The 21,525-nt window shown below is 42.1% G+C and overlaps 1 protein-coding gene across 1 annotated transcript in view; it reads left to right on the forward strand.

Annotated features, from left to right (window-relative positions):
* The window catches only part of LOC139915419 (MAM domain-containing glycosylphosphatidylinositol anchor protein 2), a 143,447-nt gene that overhangs the window by 38,829 nt on the left and 83,093 nt on the right, over nucleotides 1-21,525 (forward strand). Inside the window, exons 2-3 of the mRNA XM_071904051.2 lie at nucleotides 10,344-10,483; nucleotides 17,914-18,088. Of these exons, the coding sequence (XP_071760152.1) occupies nucleotides 10,344-10,483; nucleotides 17,914-18,088 (315 nt within the window). The remainder of the gene's footprint in view (nucleotides 1-10,343; nucleotides 10,484-17,913; nucleotides 18,089-21,525) is intronic.

Genomic DNA, 21,525 nt, shown 5'->3' on the forward strand with positions numbered 1-21,525 from the left:
GTTGAGCAAAATAGTTGGGGAAACATCGATACAGTATGAAAGGAATGGAAAAGATCAGCAGCTTTCTCTTGTACTTGAAATAAATGGAAGCACTTGTGTGGTTTGGTGGTGTAGCTCTTCCAGTCTTGAGGTGTGATTGCTTCAAGAGGAATTCCAGCCATAATCCATCTGAACTCATCTGAATGCAGTTTTGAGTCATGCTTTGGTGTTATTGATTCTCCAAGAAATGCTTTTGTAACTGTCTTTAGTAATGAACTATTTGGTTGGTTTCAATGTTTTGCTTTGAGTTGAATTATGAATATGTGACCAAGAGACCACATAAAGCCATAATAAATCCAGGCTCATGTAACTTTTCAGAGAATCCATTTTATAAAAGTTTAAACGTCTGATCAAAATGTATTTTTTAAAGCTCTTAATGCATAAATCAGTAATTTATGAATAGCAAAAGAACTGTCTCTCATGATGTGCCTGTTTTTTTTTCCATTTTGGGTGACATAACAGCTCTTCTTCTTCTTCTTCTTCTTCTTCTTCTTCTTCTTCTTCTTCCTCTCCCCCCTTCTTTTTTCTTCTCCTTCTCCCCCTCCTCCTCCTCATCCTTCTCCTTCTTCTCCTTCTTCTTCTTCTTCTTCTTCTTCTTCTTCTTCATTAGAGTATCCCCTAATGAGGCTTTAGACCCTGCTATTTTTCATCTTCATCATTTCACTGATCTGTATTTAACATCACATGGAATAAGCCTCCTTCCGATGACAAGACTCAGTGGAAAAAAAAAATGAAACTCATTAACTCTCAATAACTCTCAAACCAAATGAATTTATGCAAGACTGTACACAGTTTAATGTTTTGCGAGATTATATGCCTGGTTAATTGGTTTAGATTTTTGGTGAAGTGTCCCTTTAGCTAACCTGATCAAGAAAAGGCGCTTCCCAAGCCTCTGCTCCTGATATTGGAAGACCTGTGGCCCTCATATCCAGGAGCATGGCTTGGTGAGAGATCTCTAAAACCCATTTCCTGCCTGGCTTAGAATAATGAGGTGTTAGAGCCTGCTGGCAGGGCTTAGCTGCACAGCTCCCCAATGGAAAAGTTATGGATGGTATACACTCTCTCTCTCTCACACACACACACACACACACACACACACACACACACACACACACACACACACTCATGCTCACTTTCACAAACACATACACACACACTCACAAAGACATGGACATATGCCCCCTGGAGGTGTTACGGATAGCCGCATATTGCAAAGCCAGCCAGCAGGCAGCACTGTCAGCCAGCCTGCGCTGTGGGCATTGATAGGACAATCAGTTCACTCTGGAGTTGCCACAGCCAATCATCAGACAGCTTCTTGGCGGGCTGCACCCAATCTTCTGAGGGTTGCCAGATACTCTATCCTCAGTGAGCTGTTCCTGGCTCAATACTAGCCAACCATAAAGAAAGCTGCTGCCTTGCTCCAGCCAATCGTGTGAGTGTTGGCCAGAGTTAGGCCTATCGACAGAGAACTGCTGCTTGGTTACAGCCAATCTGGGCTTTATCCTTCCCTACAGATGTCCGATTAGTGTTGTTTAGGGAAATCAAACTGCCACAACAGGCCCACTATGCCAATGTGGCACCGTAAATGGAAAGACTGGTAGAATGGGATAGGAAAAACCCACAGAGGCTTACTCAACTGTAACACTGTGATACTCTGGCTGTTATCCTGTGATACTCTCTGTGTGTGTGTGTGTGTGTGTGTGTGTGTGTGTGTGTGTGTGTGTTTGTGTGATTGTGTGGTTTACTGTGTTGTTGGTAGGCACAGTATAGCTTCATACCTCAGCTCAATGCCCTGTCCTAGTAATTGGTACCATGAGATAGTAGGCCCCCTTGTTAACTGTTAAGGTCTTTGCTTAACGACATTGTAAATTTACCAGCACGGACTCGTAAAGGCCTACAAGTTTATTTCTCATAAACCTGCACTGGCTTGCAGGAACCTGTGTAGTACAAGGACATGTTCAATGAACTCTGTTGGTGTACAGTTTAATAGGCCTATAACACGCTGCCTGCGCCTTACGTTGACAAAGGCATTAGAATGGAAGAAAAGTACAGGGAGTTTGTTTCGGCACTTCTTTGTGTTTCCAGTAGAGGAAATGCACCATTAGTTCGTAATGTATTTCAATGTGTTTGTATGTGTGCTTATACAGTATGTGTTTGTGTGTGTGCATGCATGCGTGTGTGCATGTTGTGTGTTATTCTACCAATCCATTGCCCTATCCTTGCTCTCAGATCAGTCAATACCTGTTCGACACTGCATCGTTCACCATTAGCAATAGCAGAAAGCTCCAACAAGCTTCCTTCCCATGTGTACTGTAAATGTTGAAATGTTGAAAAAAAAATATCATATCATGGTTGGAAAGCATAATGATTGAGGATCCTATTGTTCTATATGAGTGTAATTTTCTTATTTTTCCCTCTGGCAATGCTGTTATGATGTTTATTGTTCTACATGAATTCATTCAAAACAGCATTTGATTATATGGTATCAAGACATATTATATGATTATATGATATTATCTATTCAAATGTTGAATAGAGTATGATTCAACAACACTGTTTTTATGACATCAGTCTAAAATGTGTTTCCAACACTGTTGCATTTGATATATTGGCACATAATTCTTGCATTGCTGACAAGCTGTCTTAAGTATGCCAATAAACTTTAAAGCCTACAAATACAATACAAATACAAAACATAGATAAAAGGAAGATGAATGACAGGAGGCTTCAGGTTTACTATCAATGTGCTCATTTTTGCCATTCCTCTGTTCTATTCTAACAGTTACTGGTGAAATTAGTTATATCAGACATTGCAATAGTTAGATTACTATAATATCAGACATGCTGGGAATTAAATAGACTTAGGATATATGCTAAAAGTGCTGCTGTAACATATTATGATTGGACACAAATACTGTGGCGCCAAGATGGTGGAAGACAGATTAATCATTGGGTAGTGAAATGCACTGAAAAGTCACATGTATACATGTGCTGCACAGTGCTAGGTAGAAGGATAGTAACAATTCAATGCTACATGAGATTACTGCTGTTTTATGTTTTGTTTGGTTGGATTTGTGCTTACATTGTTCTGCAGCATGTGTGGGCAGCGAGCATAGCTGTGTTTTTGCAGTGGATTCTCCCTGGCTGAAGTAACGTGCGCTGTATGTTTCAGCACCACGGACAGAGACACAGCTATCACTCTACTGCTTCACAAGCCAACTCCATCAAACCAAACACCTTACAGTGTTTTACATTTGGTTAGGGGAAAAAAAATCAAAATATCTGCTCATTGGCTAAAGTAATAGATCATGTTATGGACTGTGGAAATGATGGAAAATCTGTTTTGCACGCTTCTGTGTCGCTTCCTCAAAATGCATGACATGAAGCTAAGATCCATATAATCCATACAGCTATATACAGTCAAACTCCATAACCCCCTGCTGTAGAATGCCCTGGTGTGCTTAATGTGAGCAAAGAGGAATTTGTCCTCCAAACCACCCCAACCTCACCCTTCATAGTCATCTCTCTTTTCTCTCCCTCCATCTCTGGCAGGTTCACACTGGCCTAATTTCAGTGCAAAAAGATGACGAGAGGTGTGTGTGTGTGTGTTTGTATGATTGTGTGTCTCTGTGTGTGTGTGTGTGTGTGTGTGTGTGTGTGTGTTAATGTGTGTATTGCCAACCTATAAATAGCACCTCAGAGAGACACAGCTGTGCACGGTTGTTTTGTGGTCTTGCGGTGTTCCATGTTCGATTGAAAGGACAGACAAACAAACCCCTCTGCTGCGTTAATGAGCTAACGCCAACTCAAGTGCTCAATTTATAACAGTAAGCATCAGTTTCTCCCCTTGTGCCACACAAAGACCACCTGACACATCCCTCTTGATTTAATAATGACCGTCTTCCTTTCTGCTGGCCTAGACAAATATGGGTTTTTTTTTTGTGTGCGGTGCTGCAACCTCTGCACTGTATGAATGTCTGTGTTTTTCAGCCTACGGGACACACTGCGTGATAGATGATCTGTGCTGATAGTGCGAAGCCGGATCCATACGCAGTCTCATTTACAATAACAGTGTGGGCCGAGGAGTGCATGCGAGCGCATTACGGTGTGTAATCGATACGCTCTGACAACCCGTGATGTAATAATATGCATGTGCTGCTGAACTGGCAAACCATTCAGGGCCTTACACACATGCATGGCCACATGGATGAGCTGCTTCTCAATTATACAGTAGGGGGGGCAAGAGGTAGTTGTAAGCTTGCATTTCCTGAGATGTAAGGTATGGGGAAAAGCAGAGAAAATAATAGAGTTCATTGTGTGACACTTTTTTGAAGCCTTTTGCAATGGACCATATTTACCCATTCTACTTGAACAACCAATGTACTTACAGTTGTACAATCAATTTATATAATCTGGATTGTTCTACATCACCTGAAAGCACACAACCACTGCTGTCTTTAACCATGAATGCTCACAACACTCACATTTACAGTAAACAATATGGATATACTGCATACTGTATGCTTCTTCGTCTTGAGAAAGTATGAACAATAGGCGGTGGGATGAGTTGAAGGTGTACTTGAGCAATGTTGCTGTTTTTTCAGAGCCTGTCACCTTTTTGGAATTCGGGTCGCATCTAATTTGACTGCATTGCCTTGTTTGGGCAGCTTAATTATGCTGAACTTACTTCTGTGTTATTGCTATGCTCTTTTATGTTGGCATTGTGCAGTTTTATCATACAGCCGAAATGAGCCTCTCTCTCCTCAATCCCCTTATAAGCAACTAGAAGCTTATTTCCCCACAACGGTGGTCCTGGCATGGGAACGATAATGGCTTTGGTGGGATGACAGAAACAATTATTTTTTTTATTGTTATCGTATGCATATTGCATATGGTTCTCTCTTTCTGTTTCTCACACTCTCCCTCTTTTTCTCGCTCTATCTGGTTCTCCCATTCTGAGAGGTGATGAGGGAGCCAGAAAACTAGCAGGATATGGTTAGTAGTCCTCAGGGGTTGGTCTGAGGACATTAAGCCCACAGCGTCAACGAGCCCCAGCTGTTTGGGTTTTTTCACATTCATTTGTTTGTCAAATTTAGAGTCTCTCCCAATGCCAAGAACCCCCTCTGCCACTCAGGCACTCCAGAACCTCGGTGACAAGGCTGCTTTTAGCCAAATCCAATTTAATCTCCATTGGCGGTAGTGGATAAAGCTGTCTCCATCTCCCCCCACTGAGGCCAGGGAAGGCTAGGCACTCCTGTGGGAACTGCTTATTCAATACACAAGGACATAATGCACACTCAAACACAACTCCACACTCACAAACACACACATGCACGTACGCATGCACGTACACACTAAGGACAAATAAATAGCGACAATCTAACAGGCACGATTGTATGTGCAGAGGCACTCTCTCTCCCTTCCTCCCTCTCTCCCTCTCTTTCCCCCTTGTGTCTTTCTGCAGTGGGGGAAATGATGTCACTGTGTTGGAGGAAATAAGAGAGGCACATCTGAGACTCCTGCTTCTAGCCTCCGGCCCCTCCGCTTCCTTTTTTTTTTTTTTTATCTTATAGCTGGCAGGAGGCTCTGTGTGTGTGTGTGTGTGTGTGTGTGCAGGTGGCTGGGTGGGGAAGGGGATGTGTGTGTGTGTGTGTGTGGGGGGGGTGTGTGTGGGGGGGTGATATGACACTGTAGCCAGAGATACACATTCACCCTAAAACATGTCATAACCCACATTCATAGCAGGTTCATGACACGGTTCATCACACATTTTTACCTGAACGATCAACATTTGCTGCAGAAGAACTTCATTCCAACTGCTTGTAATGCGATGAAACAACCGATTTCAGAATAACAATTCCCCGCACTAGCAGAAAATTTCAATTTAAGAAAATGCGGCTGCAAAGATTCACTCAACATCTCGCCAATGACTTTTCCCTCCACTGTTTTGCGATTGTGACATTAGTGTGTGAATGGCAGATGTGGCTCTTAATTCCAATTCCTTTTCCCCAAATAAGACAACAAAACATTGGAAAGAACTAATTAAAATCTAAATGTGCCACCAGCAGAACTGTTTTTTCCAGCTCATTGCTCCCTCATGACCTCTACTCTGCTGCTCAACATACATGACCACTCATTAAACATCTTGTAATTTTGCTCAGTAGGGGTGTGACCTTATAATTAGATGGGAACACTAAAGGAAGCTGCTCCGGCATAATTGGCCTTAAACATCTAGTTTTTCTATGGAGTTTTAAATAATGTCTCTGGAAGTTAATAGTACCAGCATAGAGGGTTGAGAGGACTGCTGGGGGTAAATTGTTTTCCACATGTGCACTGAAATGAACATTGTATTGGTAAAAATGACTTTTTTGAAAAAGTAGGACTGGTTTGAATTCTGCTATCAAGGTTACATACACAGCATGTGTAGTGAAGCCTTTGTCAATATTAAAAATGACTAGGTGAATGACAAATGTTTAGCAGAGCTGTTGTAAATGTTGATTTTTCACTCAATGTTGTGAGACTTTTAAAACTACTATAAGCCCTGAGAGCTTAGCCTTAGCAATTCTATGTGTATTATTATCAACAATTAGGCTTGGTTAGCCTGTTTGACAGTTTTATCTATCTTGATTTATCCACAACTGGAGAAAACATAAAATGAAAACAAGTAAACAACAAAAGACATAATTTAGACCCACCTGGAAGTTTTGAATTAATGTTCAGGATAGTCATGTTCCCAATGTATAATCCGATATTGTAGCCCAGATGATGGACTTTGTGGGACATAGTTAAGATGGTAATGAATGTAACCAGCTGTGCCTGGCCTGCTGTTTTAGCGATGTATTCAGAGGCACTGCCTGTCACCATTATCCCCCGGACCAGGACATCTTTTATCTCAGGCCTGTCATTGCCATGACAACTCACTTCATGCAACCCCAACCCACTATGCCTTGGCATAAATGCATCATTACCTGTAGTTAGGTATCTCTGCTGCATACAGCGTGAATGGTTATTGACAATAGAGGAGTAAGTGGCTTTTATGGAAACCGAACAAACAGGAAATCGTGGAGTAATGGCAATGATTTTAGTTTGTACTCTGGGCCAAGTGATTTGGGAGGGCAAGCTTTATGCGGCTGGCTATACAAGAATATCTGTGACTGCGAGAACATTATTGTCCCCATTATGTATATGCATATGAGAGGGTTATTTGCTTTTGTTGGTGTTTGCCTAAGCTCAGTGGTGTGTGTGTGTGAGTGTGTGAGGGAGCGTTAACGTGTGTGTGCAGTAGCTGCAGTAGCAGTAGATCATTAATTACGGGTGTTTCCCTACTTTCCTCCAGGACTGATAGTATGCTGCAGAGATACTGGCTTATTGGAGTAAATGGTATTAGTACTTTGTTCGGCCAAGCCCTGGGGTCTTGTTTCTAAGCCTCCTTTGTTTTAAGTGGCAGCCTTGCGTGAAGCTCCCTTACACCAAGCCCATTTCTCAAACCCTTATCCCCCCCTATGGAATTCACCACCAGTGTATTCATCTCCTAATGGACAGAGAGAGAGAGAGAGAGAGAGAGAGAGAGAGAGAGAGGGAGAATGAGGAAAAGGGAGAGGACGGTCCGACCATGCTGATCAGTTAGCATCTCCCAGTTAGCATCAATCTCGGTGGTCATCAATCTGCGTAGCATTTCGACAGGCGGCATAGGCACCAAAGGGCATTAAGCTAACAAGCGGAGGGAAGCATGAATGAGACAAACAACACGGTAGGTAGCGGGGAGGGACAAGTGGTTAGCGCGTGGCAAAGGAGACACAGTGGCTGAGACTCCCATCGCAGCGTTAGGGAGGAGTGTCGCCACGCTCATTAGCATCGCAGGCCGGGTGGAGGTGGAGAGCGTCGCTGTGAAACTCTGCTGCCGGGGCTCAGTCTGCCGAGAGAGAGGCCCGCACAGGAAGATACTCTTCCAACATGAAAGGCACATTACAGTCAGCAACACCCTTGCTTGATTCCCCCACCACCCTATCTCTACTCCTCTCGCTAATCAGATCCAGTATCCGCTCTCTAAAATCATCTCATCCCAAACCTCTTCGCTAATCATGCAATTTGAAGAGGAGTAAATGCTTAACAGATGCTATAGTATTGTCAGGGGTCGGTTACACGCAAACCTTGTTTTCACAGCTGACTGGAACTGATACTTTTGGGCTGTTTACCTGAGTTGTCTCCTCCCTCCCTCCCTTTAAACCCTCGGGATCCGTATCTCGCTGTACATGGGGAAGGGTTGAACCCTCAGTCCTCATAGCCACAACTGGCTCCAACCAAGTGGAAGAGAAAAACACCACACACCTGTGCATTTATTACAGCAGTGGATAGACAACTGTGGGCAGTTTAGAGTGAAGAGTTTTTCAGCCCGTGATTAAATTATAGTTTGTCTGTGGTACTGAATACTGAGTTTACTGTGAACTTTTTTTATTTTATTTTTTTTTAGCCGCAATGCTATTACTATTGGAGTTCTGTGGTATAATTTTTTGATAGTAGCTGCAGGGTATTTTGAAGTTCTGCTGATATTTGTTCTTTTTCATAATGGGTGTTTGTCATTTGGGAAAGATGGTAGACACAGGCTTCCTACTTCCTACAAAATACTGTTCATATCAGCTTTTAGGTTGTAAGTACTACTTGGGAACTTGGGGTTTTGGCGATGAATCCCAAATTCTCTGACGTCTGGAATTGTGATGTGACCAACAAGGAAATATCTGCAGTCGAGTGTTAAGAATAATTGTTCCATTTCAAGTAAAATGAACAAAATGAACTATTTTCATCACATCGCATCTGTTCATAAGTCTTAAATGCCAGGATGACAGTTAAGTGTTAAGTGTGGAAAAAGCTCATTACAGTTAACCAAAATCTACCTAAAAACTCCAATTATGTGTCTGATGGCTTCAAGCAAATTCAGACATGTGAACACTTCCAAATCATTGCATTGAACTGTCAAATCGCTCTGACAGTTTTTCCCATATGACGTGAAGAGAGGGAGGGAGAGAGAATGAGAGAGCAAGATAGAGAGACAGAGAGGGTATGAAAGACAGAAGAAGCAAGCGAATGAGAGTGAGAGAGAACTGGAGAATTTGCTTGTTTTGCAGCTTACCATCAGTTGTTTACAGAGGGTCATGTACTTGACACTGCATTTGAATTGCTTGCTGTGCACACTCTAGCTAATTGAGTTAAGACTCATTTTGAGTGTCATTTTGATTCAGAGTGGAACAATATTGATTGTTCGCTGCCATCTATTTTCCCTAAACGATAGATATCCTCCGAAAAGTAGATCAGGATTCTATAACATTTTTCCCATAGGGCCAAGGGGCATGAGAAATGTCTCCTGGTAGTGGGTTGCTGGGTCAAATATTGAATCAAAATGACATAAATCGATGGAGAAAACAACATCTGTCCCCTCGACACCGCTCCCCTGACACTGTTTAGACTGATAACCTGTCTGGATGATAATACGCCTGGTATAGGGCCAGTCAATTTATATCTACCTCTGTTTGGGTAAATCAGAGGTAATAGCTATTTGTTGGGGGGTATTGTATTTCTTTGTTTATTACAATACTCTGATTACTCTTTTGTGGTAACTAGTAACTTTACATGTAGGCTTTTCAATTCTTGTAATCTGCTATAAGTCACTTTTTAAAATTAGAATATCATTACTTTATTTTTCTTTGATATTTTTCCATTTTTGTTGGTGCAGATTAAAGAAAAACATAAAAAAGAAAAAGAAAACCCGGGTAATTTCCTGCAGATAACATGCTGATATTTCAAAAAACAATCTATGTATGCGTGATACTGTTTTAAAAGCAGCAATAAAAAAAAAAACAGTCTTGCACTGCATTTTAAAACAATGATAGACAACATGTTTGACAGCACAGGCCATATTGTTTTTGAAGTGGGTAACACAAAAGTACATTACAGGTTACTTTTAATAAAGAGCAACATTGTAACGCAACTAGTTACTTTTTATGGTAGGTAATGAAGTAAATTAACTAATTACTTTCCCCAACAGCACATTTGATATACCAACAGTGTTTACAAAGCTAAACCAACGTGAATGTTGTAGAAGCAAAACAGGTGTCGAGTCGTTGAACCAGTGCCTCTGATTAGTTGTGCGCTGTGTTGTAAAAGCTGCAGTACAACACAAAGCTTTGTATGAGAGCTGTTTTAAGTGAGACAGCCTCTCAATCAATGCACCATCTGTCGTGCCAAACTACTCATTCCTTCAGAAATGACCAGAATGTTAACACAGTTTGTGCTTTTTTTTTCCTCCACAGCGCCCCCGACTGTCCGCATTGTGCACTCAGGTCACGCCTGTAATGTTGAGGAGGAGAGGCACACGGAGAGGGTCTACACCATCCGAGAGGGAGAGACCCTGGAGCTCACCTGTCTAGTGACGGGGCATCCCCGGCCACAGGTGAGGCCTGCAACCACTGCTGTATGAAGGCATTTCATATTCTACTGTATTCGTCTGCTCTTATCATGACAACATGGGCAAAAAGGGATATGGAAGGGGATCATGAGAGAAGATGCTGTTGTGGTCCATCTCTCTCTTTCTCCATATCTATATCTATATCTCTCTTTTAGGGATGGGACGATATATCGGAATTCAATATATCGCAATACAAAAATGTGACAATATGTATCGTGGGGCAGAAAAATGAATCACAATATTAGCTCCATTTTATTCAGCTGTAGTAATCACAAATGAGATGGCTTGCCCATCTCAATTTCATAAGCTCTCCATCAAAATGATACTATTTAGACTATGTAATGACATTTTTAAATTGTTGTTTACATTCTAGCAAGCCAGTGCCATCGCTAGAAAGGTTTGTGGCTCAGAAATAAACAGAACACTGTCATTGAACTTTTATTTATTAAATCTTATCGTTGTTGTATCGAATCGTGAACCCCGTATCGTGTATCGAATCATATCGTGAGATAAGCATATCGTCCCATCCCTAATCTCTTTTGTTCTTTCTCTCACTCTCTCTCTCTCCCTGTCTGTCTGTCTCTCTATCTCTCTCTCGTTCTCTCTCCCTCTCTCTCTGTCTTTCACTAGCCCTCTCTTAATTTTGTATGAGCGTCATTGAGTGGCACACCACGTACCGCTGCACTAAATCAGCTTAAAAGTTTAATCCTTCAATTATTGATGGTTTAGGTTGCATTGTGCACCTGCATATTGATAATGAAAGCTGCCAAGTCTAATGAGAATGTGGAAACAAAACAGCCATAATATCTGCCAAAACAAAATATAATGAGTAGGAGAGAAACATGCCACCGTAGAGAGAAGGACCCCTGGTTGTCTAAATGCACAAGAGAGAGAGAGCAGAAAAGCATCCGGAGAGAAGCTTTTTCCAAAACTTTCACTTTCATTTAGTGTTGTGATCTGAAGTAATTAAAGTCTCCTTCCGTTTTTGAAGGTAAGAAACTTTTGATTTGTTCTTGTCGTGCTTCCATCTTGTTGCCTTTCCCATCTGCCGAGCGAGAACAGAACAAAAACAAGATTGCATCTACTCACGGAAATGGAATACCAAATAACTTGATCCACGCAGGTATAAATGTCAGCTCTGCCACAAATTAGTTAACCGTCACATTTTGTTCTTGTATTAATCTAAGCAGGATTTGCACACGCTAACCTTTTGAACATTTGTCGAACGTTGTTTCCAATTTGTTTGATAACACAAATTAAATGGAATTCAGCACTATCTCAGCACAGGACTGAGCTCATTTACATTAATTAATATAATTCCCCTTTTGATCGATACACAGGCCCATTAGTTTGTACACTTCCCCTCTGGATGCCAAAGCAAAGAGCGTATCGATTTTTATATTTCAATTGAAAAGGTGAGGCCTCTTAAATTAGTGAGAAGTTCAGACACACCATTCATCTCCCTCTGTCGTCAGGGGGGACAACTTCACACTCATCGTCTCTGTCTTTCCCCTTAATTAGAATTTGTGGAAAAAAAGAGCAGAGCGAGGGGGAGTGGGAGAGCAGGAGATCAAAAGGCCTGCATGGCTGTGGCAGGAGAGGCAGGATTTCCTTTGAAACAGAGTCATTATGAGACTCACGCAGATCCCCTGGCACAGCGGGTCTCGGCTGCCTCTCTCTGGACTTTGGGATGTGTCAGCTTTGTCCCCTCTGGTAGTGGCATGGGACTGCGGGGCAGCGCAGACTCATTCTGAGTGGTTTAGGAAGCAGCGGAGGTTATCTGGGGTGGCAGCGGACCTAAGGCTGCTTTTGTGATGTTAGTGGAAAAACACAAGGATGTGCGACCTCATCAGGGAAAGACTTGCAAGTTAATAATAACAGTTCATCTTTTCATTACAGTTAAATATTAATCATCAGAGCAAGTTCACAGTTTTGAGTTAGCCACAGTTTTGGTCTTTTTCCCCCCCCCAAAAAAGTTCTGCATTTTAATAGAGCTGAACTTCATCTTTCAAGAGCATATCTGAGAATAATGCAATCAGCACACTTTACAAAGGTTGTGGTGCGCTTTCAATGTTCCCCCTTCTTGATTAAAAGGTTAGTAGAACCTCTTTGTTCGGTTATTTAAACAATACTGTGGATTCATTCCAAACTTTTTTTCCCCGAACAATTTCCATAACTATTTCCACAATGCAGAACTTAAAACAACTTCACCATCTGGACCACAATATCACTGGGGGCCAAATCACAGTACTCCATCATTGTAAATGGCTTCAATTTGTTCTGCATTAGCAAATCACAAAATTGCTTTTTTCACCATTACTGTCCAGACCTCAGTCTGATTCCCTGCATTTGAGATACTTCAGCTCCCGTGATAATGCACGGACTGGGACGGGTTGTGCCAAGTATAACATCAGCACCATAAAGGGCCAACCACAGAGCAAATGGGGCCATGGTTAGCAGTTTCGCCAGCGTTTAATTCTTCACATGTCTATCAATATGCACACTCCTTAAATTACATAGACCCCCCTCAGGCCTTCCCACTGATGGAGTCTCTGGATCCTGTCCAACCAGGCAGCAGCTTCCTCACAGTGGGTCTTTCTGTCAGCCCTGTGCACATCTGCCCACCCGCCTGGGAGGGAAAACAGAGGCTTTCTAATAATAAAATCACACACAGACACACACACGGCAATGGCAACACTTGTCTGTGTTCCCCTTTCATTGTCAAATAAATATATGTTCCTGTCAATCAACCGTACACCATATATTATGTGCTTTTTTCGCTACTGCCTTTTGGGGATTGGCATTTCAAGGTGTTACTATGGGCTGTCCAGGAAAATTGGGGGTGTTGGCATCTGGCAGGCTCGGGGGCAACGTGAAGTCGTATTCCCATGGATGTAATGTGCAGAGGTCACAGGAAGGACTTGGGGGACGAGGCTCTGTGGGGAACGGGACCAGAGACGTGCAGTGTGTTGAATAAAGGCCAGTCTCTCGCTCTCTCTCTCTCTCTCTCTCTCTCTCTGCCCCCCCATGTCTCTATTAAACTCTCTCTTTCACGTATACATTCTGTCTCTCAAGTTTCAATTTTTCAATTTCAGCTTGCTTTAATGGCATGACAAGTGCATTCCTGTGTTGCCAAAGCGAATGGATGAAAAAGATGATCAATAAAAGACATTACATACATTTCAAGGAAAACAAAACAAAGCAATAGAACATAGAAACAAAAAGAGTAAAACATCAACAAAAAAAACCAACAAAAGTCATCTGTCCTACAGATAGTAAATCCTTATTGCATACTATTTGAACATATACATTATATAATACCATATATACCACGTAGAAATAGTTTTTAATAATTATATAATCTAAAGTTTTACATTGTTATATATTGAGGTATAATATCAAATCATACATTGTTCCTGGTATTATGGCATCATCCCTCTCTCGCTTCCCTCTATCAAACAAACACACATACACCCTCTTGCTTTCTCTTTCTCTCTCATTAATTTTGCCCTGCACTCCACTGTTGTAAATTGCACATTTTTTATTGGAACACTAATTGTCTGGTTTGTCAAATATACAGCGCTCTATCTGTTCACATCCCCATGCTCACTATTCTAAAGCTTCACTCATAGTCTTTGATGCTGTGGATAGAGTCCCTGATGATGAAGCCATCTGCCCCTGCCTCCCCTCCCTTGGCCTCCATCCATTATGTCCACACTACATTGTTTGAGTACCAGGCTCAAATAGCCAGCAACACCACATAGCAAACACCCTTTTTTGTTTCAATTATTGCCTGGCCAGATTCAGCCCGCAGAGCCAAGGGTCAGTGAGTACAAATAAGCTGACCTGAGGCCCAGGGATATTTTCCTTTACACAGCCCAATTGGCATATGTGATCTGTCTTGGAAGTGCCCATAACAGCTCGCCTAGCGCCGGTGTATTTGGCAGATGGCTCCTTTCACTGGTGGGTTTGTTTTTTATGGGAGGGTAGGGACCCTCGGAAGACGGTTTAACCCTCTTTCTTTTCACTGCTCCCCATGCAAACTATCACACAGTCTCCCCTTCTGCTTCACCTGAACGATAACACTATACAAAAGAGAGTCCGGGGCATCCACAGCCTCCGAGCTGCATGGGAGGTTTCTATATGATGATATGACAACAAGGAACCCCCACATTGATGGGAGTCATCTCTTTATAGCCATCGGATGCATCACACTTTGAGGTTCATTAGCAGCCCTGTTCATTCAATTGTCTCGCACTGTGAATGTTGCTGCAGCGCTAGACCAAATCTAGCTCAGCAGCGACAGCCAAAAAAATCTGATTAATCGTCTATTCATAAGTCTGTCATTGTGTTGTCCTCTATTTGATTCATGCCTGCAATTGCTGTTTGCAGTTTTAAACATGCCACATCTTTTAGGTCAATGTGAAAGACTCTGGTAATGTAACTTGTTGTGCGGCCATTCAGTTTTTTACATAAGGGGCAGTATTTTCTAATATAGACCTGTGGAGTCTGTGCACTCACAGTTTGTGATTTGGACCCCCTGTTGCTTCCTCTGATCGCTTGATTGTCATGCTCAGCCACACTTGGCTGCACCACTGAGCTGCACAGACCCCCATCAGTGCCTAAAAGAAAAGATGGCGAGCAATTAGAAACCAGTCTGTAGTTAGGAGAGGGGAACGTCACAGCAGGCATTATGGGAGATTCACAGAAGACGCGTGCTCTAGCATATGATCCCTGCATAACAACAGACACTGTGCGCATTTTAATTAGCTGTGACATCGCTGTGTGTGTGTGATCTCAAACGCTGCTGGGATTTTCAGTTGGATACAAATCTAGGCGAGGTTCTACTTTCCTTGTAAGCAAATGTTGATCTTTCTATTGGGATGTCTGTGACTTTACAGGGAATGCCATTATCATTGTAATGACTTTGCCTATTCCTAAAGAACTAAACGGTTTCATGTTTTTTAATGCTTTGCTTTGCATAGAATATGCAAAATGTGAACTTCTAACCTCTCTTCCATACATTATAAGGATAAACATGAAACCCTTTCGAGACCTTGGAAAACAGGACACATTTGTGGATAGTCATAATTTCTTTGTATAACAAAACTGTGACTTTGGAGACAGTTGTTATTTCATGGTAATAATCTATGTGTGCAATCACAAGGTACAGACTGGAATAAAATATTTCTGCCATTACAACAGCATCATGTAATGATGAAGACAAAATGGCTGCACATCTTGGGCAGTTTTGAATTATTCCTCAGTTTATACTTACATGCCCCTTTTGGGTTTCCTCAAAAGAATGAGATAGAAGTAATAAAAATAGCCAAAAAACTCAGCTAGAATGTGAGTGGGGTAGGAAGAGCAAAAAATCATATTGCTCAAATCCACCAGCTCCTCTCAGATCAAGAGTGTTTGCATTCCACTAAGGAGAGTGAAGAGGGTCAAACTGTTCTCACCAGGCGTACTTCAGGACTCCCCCTGTGGGTAGAGGTGCTCAGATGTAAAAAGTCAGAGGAGAGGAGGAATGAAAATAGCTTCAGGGTACGGGGAGAGTTGAAAGCTCACCGATAATGTGGTCTACCACCATGTGAAACAAACAGGAGCACTTCCCCTTTGAAAATATGAAGGGTATTTGAATACCCACTTCTTAGTGTCACTCTAACAATGCACTTATTGATACTGCGCTTTCCTAAAACTCAAAGCTCTTTACACAAAAGGCAGAGGAAATGAATGGGGCTATAAGCTGGGAGAATATTGAATTCTGCTGAGGTCGCCATAAGCCAGCTCCCTTTGTATTTGCATGAGGGGATCCGGAGCACTGTAGGAGAGTGACAGAGAATTCAAAAACTTTGCTTTATCTAATTTATGCTCATAACTTATTTAACTTCAGGGCTTGTTTTGCTGAACTCATGCTGTCCCTAACTGCTATAATAGGGTCCCAGATTTACTCACAGTTGGGCTTTAGCATCGATCACTTGCTGAGTTTGGGCTTTTTCATGGAGTGTTTTCTCTGGATGTCTCTTGATGCATTTGAAACATGGCATCTGAAGGCATTTATGTGCAGTGTATCCATTTAGAGGCATTTATTTTTAATGTTAATATACCCACTTAAAGCCTGTAAAAGGGGATGGCACAGAAGCACAGTCTGGTTACAGACTTTGTTACTTTTTTTAGAGCAGGAGGTCGATGAAAAGGGGAAATACAACATACTGTCTATGAGTGTCAGGCTAGTTAGTTTCTTTCTACCACTCTGAACAGTAACACCCCAAGCCAGACAGAGATTCAGAAACTGTAATGATAAACTTCAACTTCTCTGTGAAATCCTCTCCCTGTCTTCCTCTAGCCTCAGGCTCCGAGAAGCCTCTGGAATATGATACCATTATCAGGTTTTAGGCCTCCCACCCTCCCACCCCCGCTTTCATTCTCCCTTTCCTTTCTCAATCTCTCTTTCGAAAATGACCAAACTCCAAACAGATGTAACCTGAGGAAGGAGCTGAACATGGGTAAAACCCCACAGCTAGCACAGCACAGCAATCTCCCAAGATAGCACCCAATCCCCATCCTTCCATGCAATGATATCCCCGTTCCATCTGATGCTATCTCTATAAAATAGGATGCTATCAGTATCCAAGGCGATGCTATCACCATCCAGTGTGGAGATATTGAATTCTAATTCATAGCCTCCCCTGCCTAGACAGAGATATGTGAGGCTCTGCAGGCAAAGCCAGTCCATCTGTAGCTTACTTAGGATGAGGGATTGAATGGAGCTCCATGCTCCGTGGTTCTGTCTCTGCGGCCCCCAGGCCACAGTTGTCACAGTACCTGTTCATGCTGTATGCTTTAATGAGGACAGGAGAGGGTGATGATGGAGAGTCAATTACAACCTCATGTTGGAGAGTAACACTATTTCACCTTTCATTACGCCTTGATGCCATAGGCTAACTGGGTCTCATCAGTTAGTGAAAGGTACTCAAGCTGAGAGGGCTACATGGAGGTCAGTGTTATGTGGAACAGAGGAAGAGAGGAAGTTAGAAGAGGATTTTTCAGCTGACCAGTTGCCCTCTGTCGGGTGCCATTTTTCAACTCAACATGACAACAGTTATCTTGTTTTAGTTTAAAACAGGATTGTATTTATAAGTTGTTTGTGCATTGCATCAAACACAGAACAGTTTAAAAAGCACAGTACAACATACGAGAAGACAATAACTTTATTCCAATCCATCATCCCATTTTATACTGTATATCTACTTCCTACCTAAAGCTGTATTTGATCCCTCAGTCCAGTGGCATGCATACTCAAAAAGAACCAGAGGTGAACAATTTAAATTGGACTCAAACTTGAAAATACCGTGGGGTCCAGAGGGTATTTTGTTGCTATAATTGCCTTCTGCCCTTTTGTTCTTGCCCAGATCCGATGGACCAAGACAGCAGGCAGTGTGTCGGACCGCTTCCAGGACTCCAGCGTGTTCAACGAGACGTTGCACATTGCAAAGATCCAGAGGACCCAGGGAGGCCGCTACTACTGCAAGGCTGAGAATGGCCTTGGCTCCCCTGCCATCAAGTCCATCAGGGTCGATGTCTACTGTAAGTAAAACACTTGGCTGTCACAGAACACCAGACTGATTTCAATTAAAAAAAAGTGGTGAGGAATTTGATTGCTCTCAGGAAGATTAGCATTTTCAATTTGATGTTTATTATAAGTTTACAAGGGTATAAGATTTACTTAAGATTGATTGAGCATGAATGAGGCGGCATGTTGCCTCAGTAATTAGCTCTTAGTTTGTTTCCTAGCCCTGCCCTTTCTGTATGGAGTTTTCCCTGTGTTTTCATGGGTTTCTTCCCACATTCCTACCTACACAGACTTGTAAATTAGGTGGATTTGAGATGCTACATTGCCCATAGGTTTGAATATGAGAGTCTGTCTATCTGTGTTGCCCTGCAGTGGGCTGACAACCTGTCCAGGGTGTCTCCTTCCCTTCTGCACAATGTATGCTGGGATAGGCTCCAGCCGTCCACGACCCTGAAAAGGATTATGCGGATAGAAAACATTTTGTAACCGCTAGGCTACTGCTCCCAAAAAGTTGGTCTCATGGCAGTGCAGTAAGACATAGTGCAGTTGGCATTACTGTTACACTTTTGTTTTTTTATTACAACCAGTATTCACCACTCAATAATAAATCAATCCAATGTCCTCAAAACAATATTATAGTACCAAATCAAAAGAGTGCTGCAATATTCATTTCTAAATTTCCAAATTTAAAAAAAGTCCCTCTTTTGAAAGAGACTGTTGTTTTCTCAAAATAGCTGTAGCACCACTAACTAGTGCTGCCAGTGTAACATGAAACTTTATAACCCAATACAGCACTATTCTGTACTTGTGCTGTAAATTAAAATGTGGTTATTTGAAGCTAGTGCATCCAAAGAGACCCCTGCACTCTCATGAGAATGTTAATTAAGCTAAAACGCTTTATTATCCTGACATGCCCATTGACTATAAGTGCAACCTCTCTATTTTTAAAGTATCTGCCCACCATACGGAGAAGGTATTCATTAGCATTAATCAAAGAAAATGGTGATTTAGTGTTATTGTTTTTATTGATTCCATATTGATTGTCCCATTTCACCTCTTGAATGGAGAGACACGTCATTGCTCTTTCATCACAGACCCTCAGATACCCTCCAGCTCACCTCCCCAGGCTCTTTCACTGCACACACGCATCACACGCATCACACGCATCACACACATCACACATGACGCATCCTGTACAGGAGGAGTTAATATACACTGAGTAATATGTAGGCACATTGTAATTAACTGTGTTCCACTAAGACGCTAAGTAACAGATGATTTTAGTTATCTGGGATCTTATTTTTCAGCCTCATAAACTTCCACTGAGGTCCACTTAAAATTCTGGCATTTTTGGCCAAGCTGCAAAGTCCAAAATTGCTACATGTTAGAAAATGGATGTCCCCCCCTCCCACTAATCTGGTGTCAGAAATCCATTTCATACTCACAGGGGAAAGAAAGGTGTAGTGGAGCAGAGATTTTTTGGACAAAATAAGATGCACCTCAGCCAAAGCCAATCCATGCACGCCCTTCCAGTAAAACCAACCCTCATTTGATACATCATTGAGTGTGTCTTTTGCGGTATGAATAACACTCTGTCCTGCAGCTCTCCTCTCCTCTCCTCTCCTCTCCTCTCCTCTCCTCTCCTCTCCTCTTCCTCTCCCTCTTTAGACAGGTGCAACAAGGGTTACGAAAGTAAGGAAAGCCACTTTCATTTGGTGTCTAAAAACCCTGCAATCTGCCAATCACCCCTGTCAGTCTGTCACACCTGTGCCTGTTTGTGTAGGGAGTCTTCCTCTGTCACAGCCCTTTTCTCTATCTCTTTCTCCATATATTCCTTCTCTTTGCCTTCCTGTCTCTGTCTTATTCTTGCCCCATGGTGTCTGTGCTACATACGGCCCATGTACCTGTTTATTTGGACTGACATGTGCAGAGGTTGTGGAATTGAAAGCTTGTGCAGAGGTTGTTTAGAGAGCTTGTGGAAGGCCTTAGTAGAGAGCTGGTTGGGTGGGGGAGAGCAGGGCTGAATGCATCTCAGCAGCTGACAGTCGGAGCCTCATTCCCTCGGTGCACCATTTCTCCTTGGCTGCACTAAAGAGCTGGAAGAGCAGAGGAGGGAACGGAGCCAGATTACACTTCGGAGACAAACCTGAGAATAGTCAGAGAGTGTGATTTCTCAGTGAGCCTCATTATTTGGCATTTTGTGCTCTGGGTTTGCATGCTGTGGAACGTAAGCTAATATAGACACAGTACATTGTAATTACATGGTTGGTGAGTGATTATGTTCCAATCACATAGTCGTTACTTTCTAGAGTACCGTTTAATAAACCAGTGGTTTTCAATCCAGGTTCTCAAGACCCAGAGACCCTGCTGGTTTTCATTCTAGCCATCCAATCAGGGGCTGATTTACAGCTGGGACGCCAGGTGAATGCATTTCACTACAATTAACTACCTGGTAAAAACTGTAGTACTCTGTGTGCCGAGGACCAGGATTGAAAACCACTGTAATAAACTATGCAATCCACTTAAATTGTAAATTTGTGTATTTGAGAAATCATAAATGTGTCAATAGGCACTCTTTATTTTATTCCCCTAATGCATATGCATAAAAAAAGGGGAGATAATGAATGCATGTAGCATGAAATAATCCATTTAACTCATCTCATTAGCTTTTCATATTGTAATGACTAGTAGTGTTTATGATGCCATGAGCAGCCATGGCATTCCCATCTCTTTCTCTGTGGATATTGCTAGAATATTTTCACACAGCACCATATAAATGATTGACACACAATACAAAAGTGACGGGTGGTGACAGCACAAGATGGCCACTTCCTCAGCAGGATGACTGTACTGTGCTTCACTATGTAATTGCTTCATGTACTGAAGTTACTGTGCTGTACGACATGGAGAGATATGAAAATAACCTTCAAGTAGTTGAATGGAATTGAGATTTATTATGCAGATATTCAATACGCAGCAGCATTTTAAAATGTTAGCCTGATGACGTCCTTGCATCTGGCCTTGTATTACAGTATGTGCACTTCATTAGTTAGTTCTGTATTATGTTGCACATCCAGCAAAAGCACATTGTTTCTCCTGAGGAATGTTATAGCTGTCCCCTAGGGGTGAGTTTAATTGATGGGCCTCTTGCAGTACATGCTATTTTTAGTGCTTTGCAGCCATGAGTTTTAATTAGTATTAAAATTGGTGTTTTGGAGCTGGGCCTCCCAACAACAACACCTTGAATTATGTTTGCTGTCTCTTTCAGATGTTGCCGGTGTGTCTCTGTTCATACCAATCTGTTTAAATCTCAGAAATAAAACCAGCAGTTAGAGTGGACAGCTCCACTGCAACAGAAGGAAGATACTGTGCCAGAGACAGGGCCTCAGCATATGTATTATATTGAAAGGCTTAAAACCCATATGATCTTTTTACAATCTCCTCCTTGGTT

Source organism: Centroberyx gerrardi, chromosome 18, assembly GCF_048128805.1.
Source record: "Centroberyx gerrardi isolate f3 chromosome 18, fCenGer3.hap1.cur.20231027, whole genome shotgun sequence".
Lineage (NCBI taxonomy): Eukaryota > Metazoa > Chordata > Actinopteri > Beryciformes > Berycidae > Centroberyx > Centroberyx gerrardi.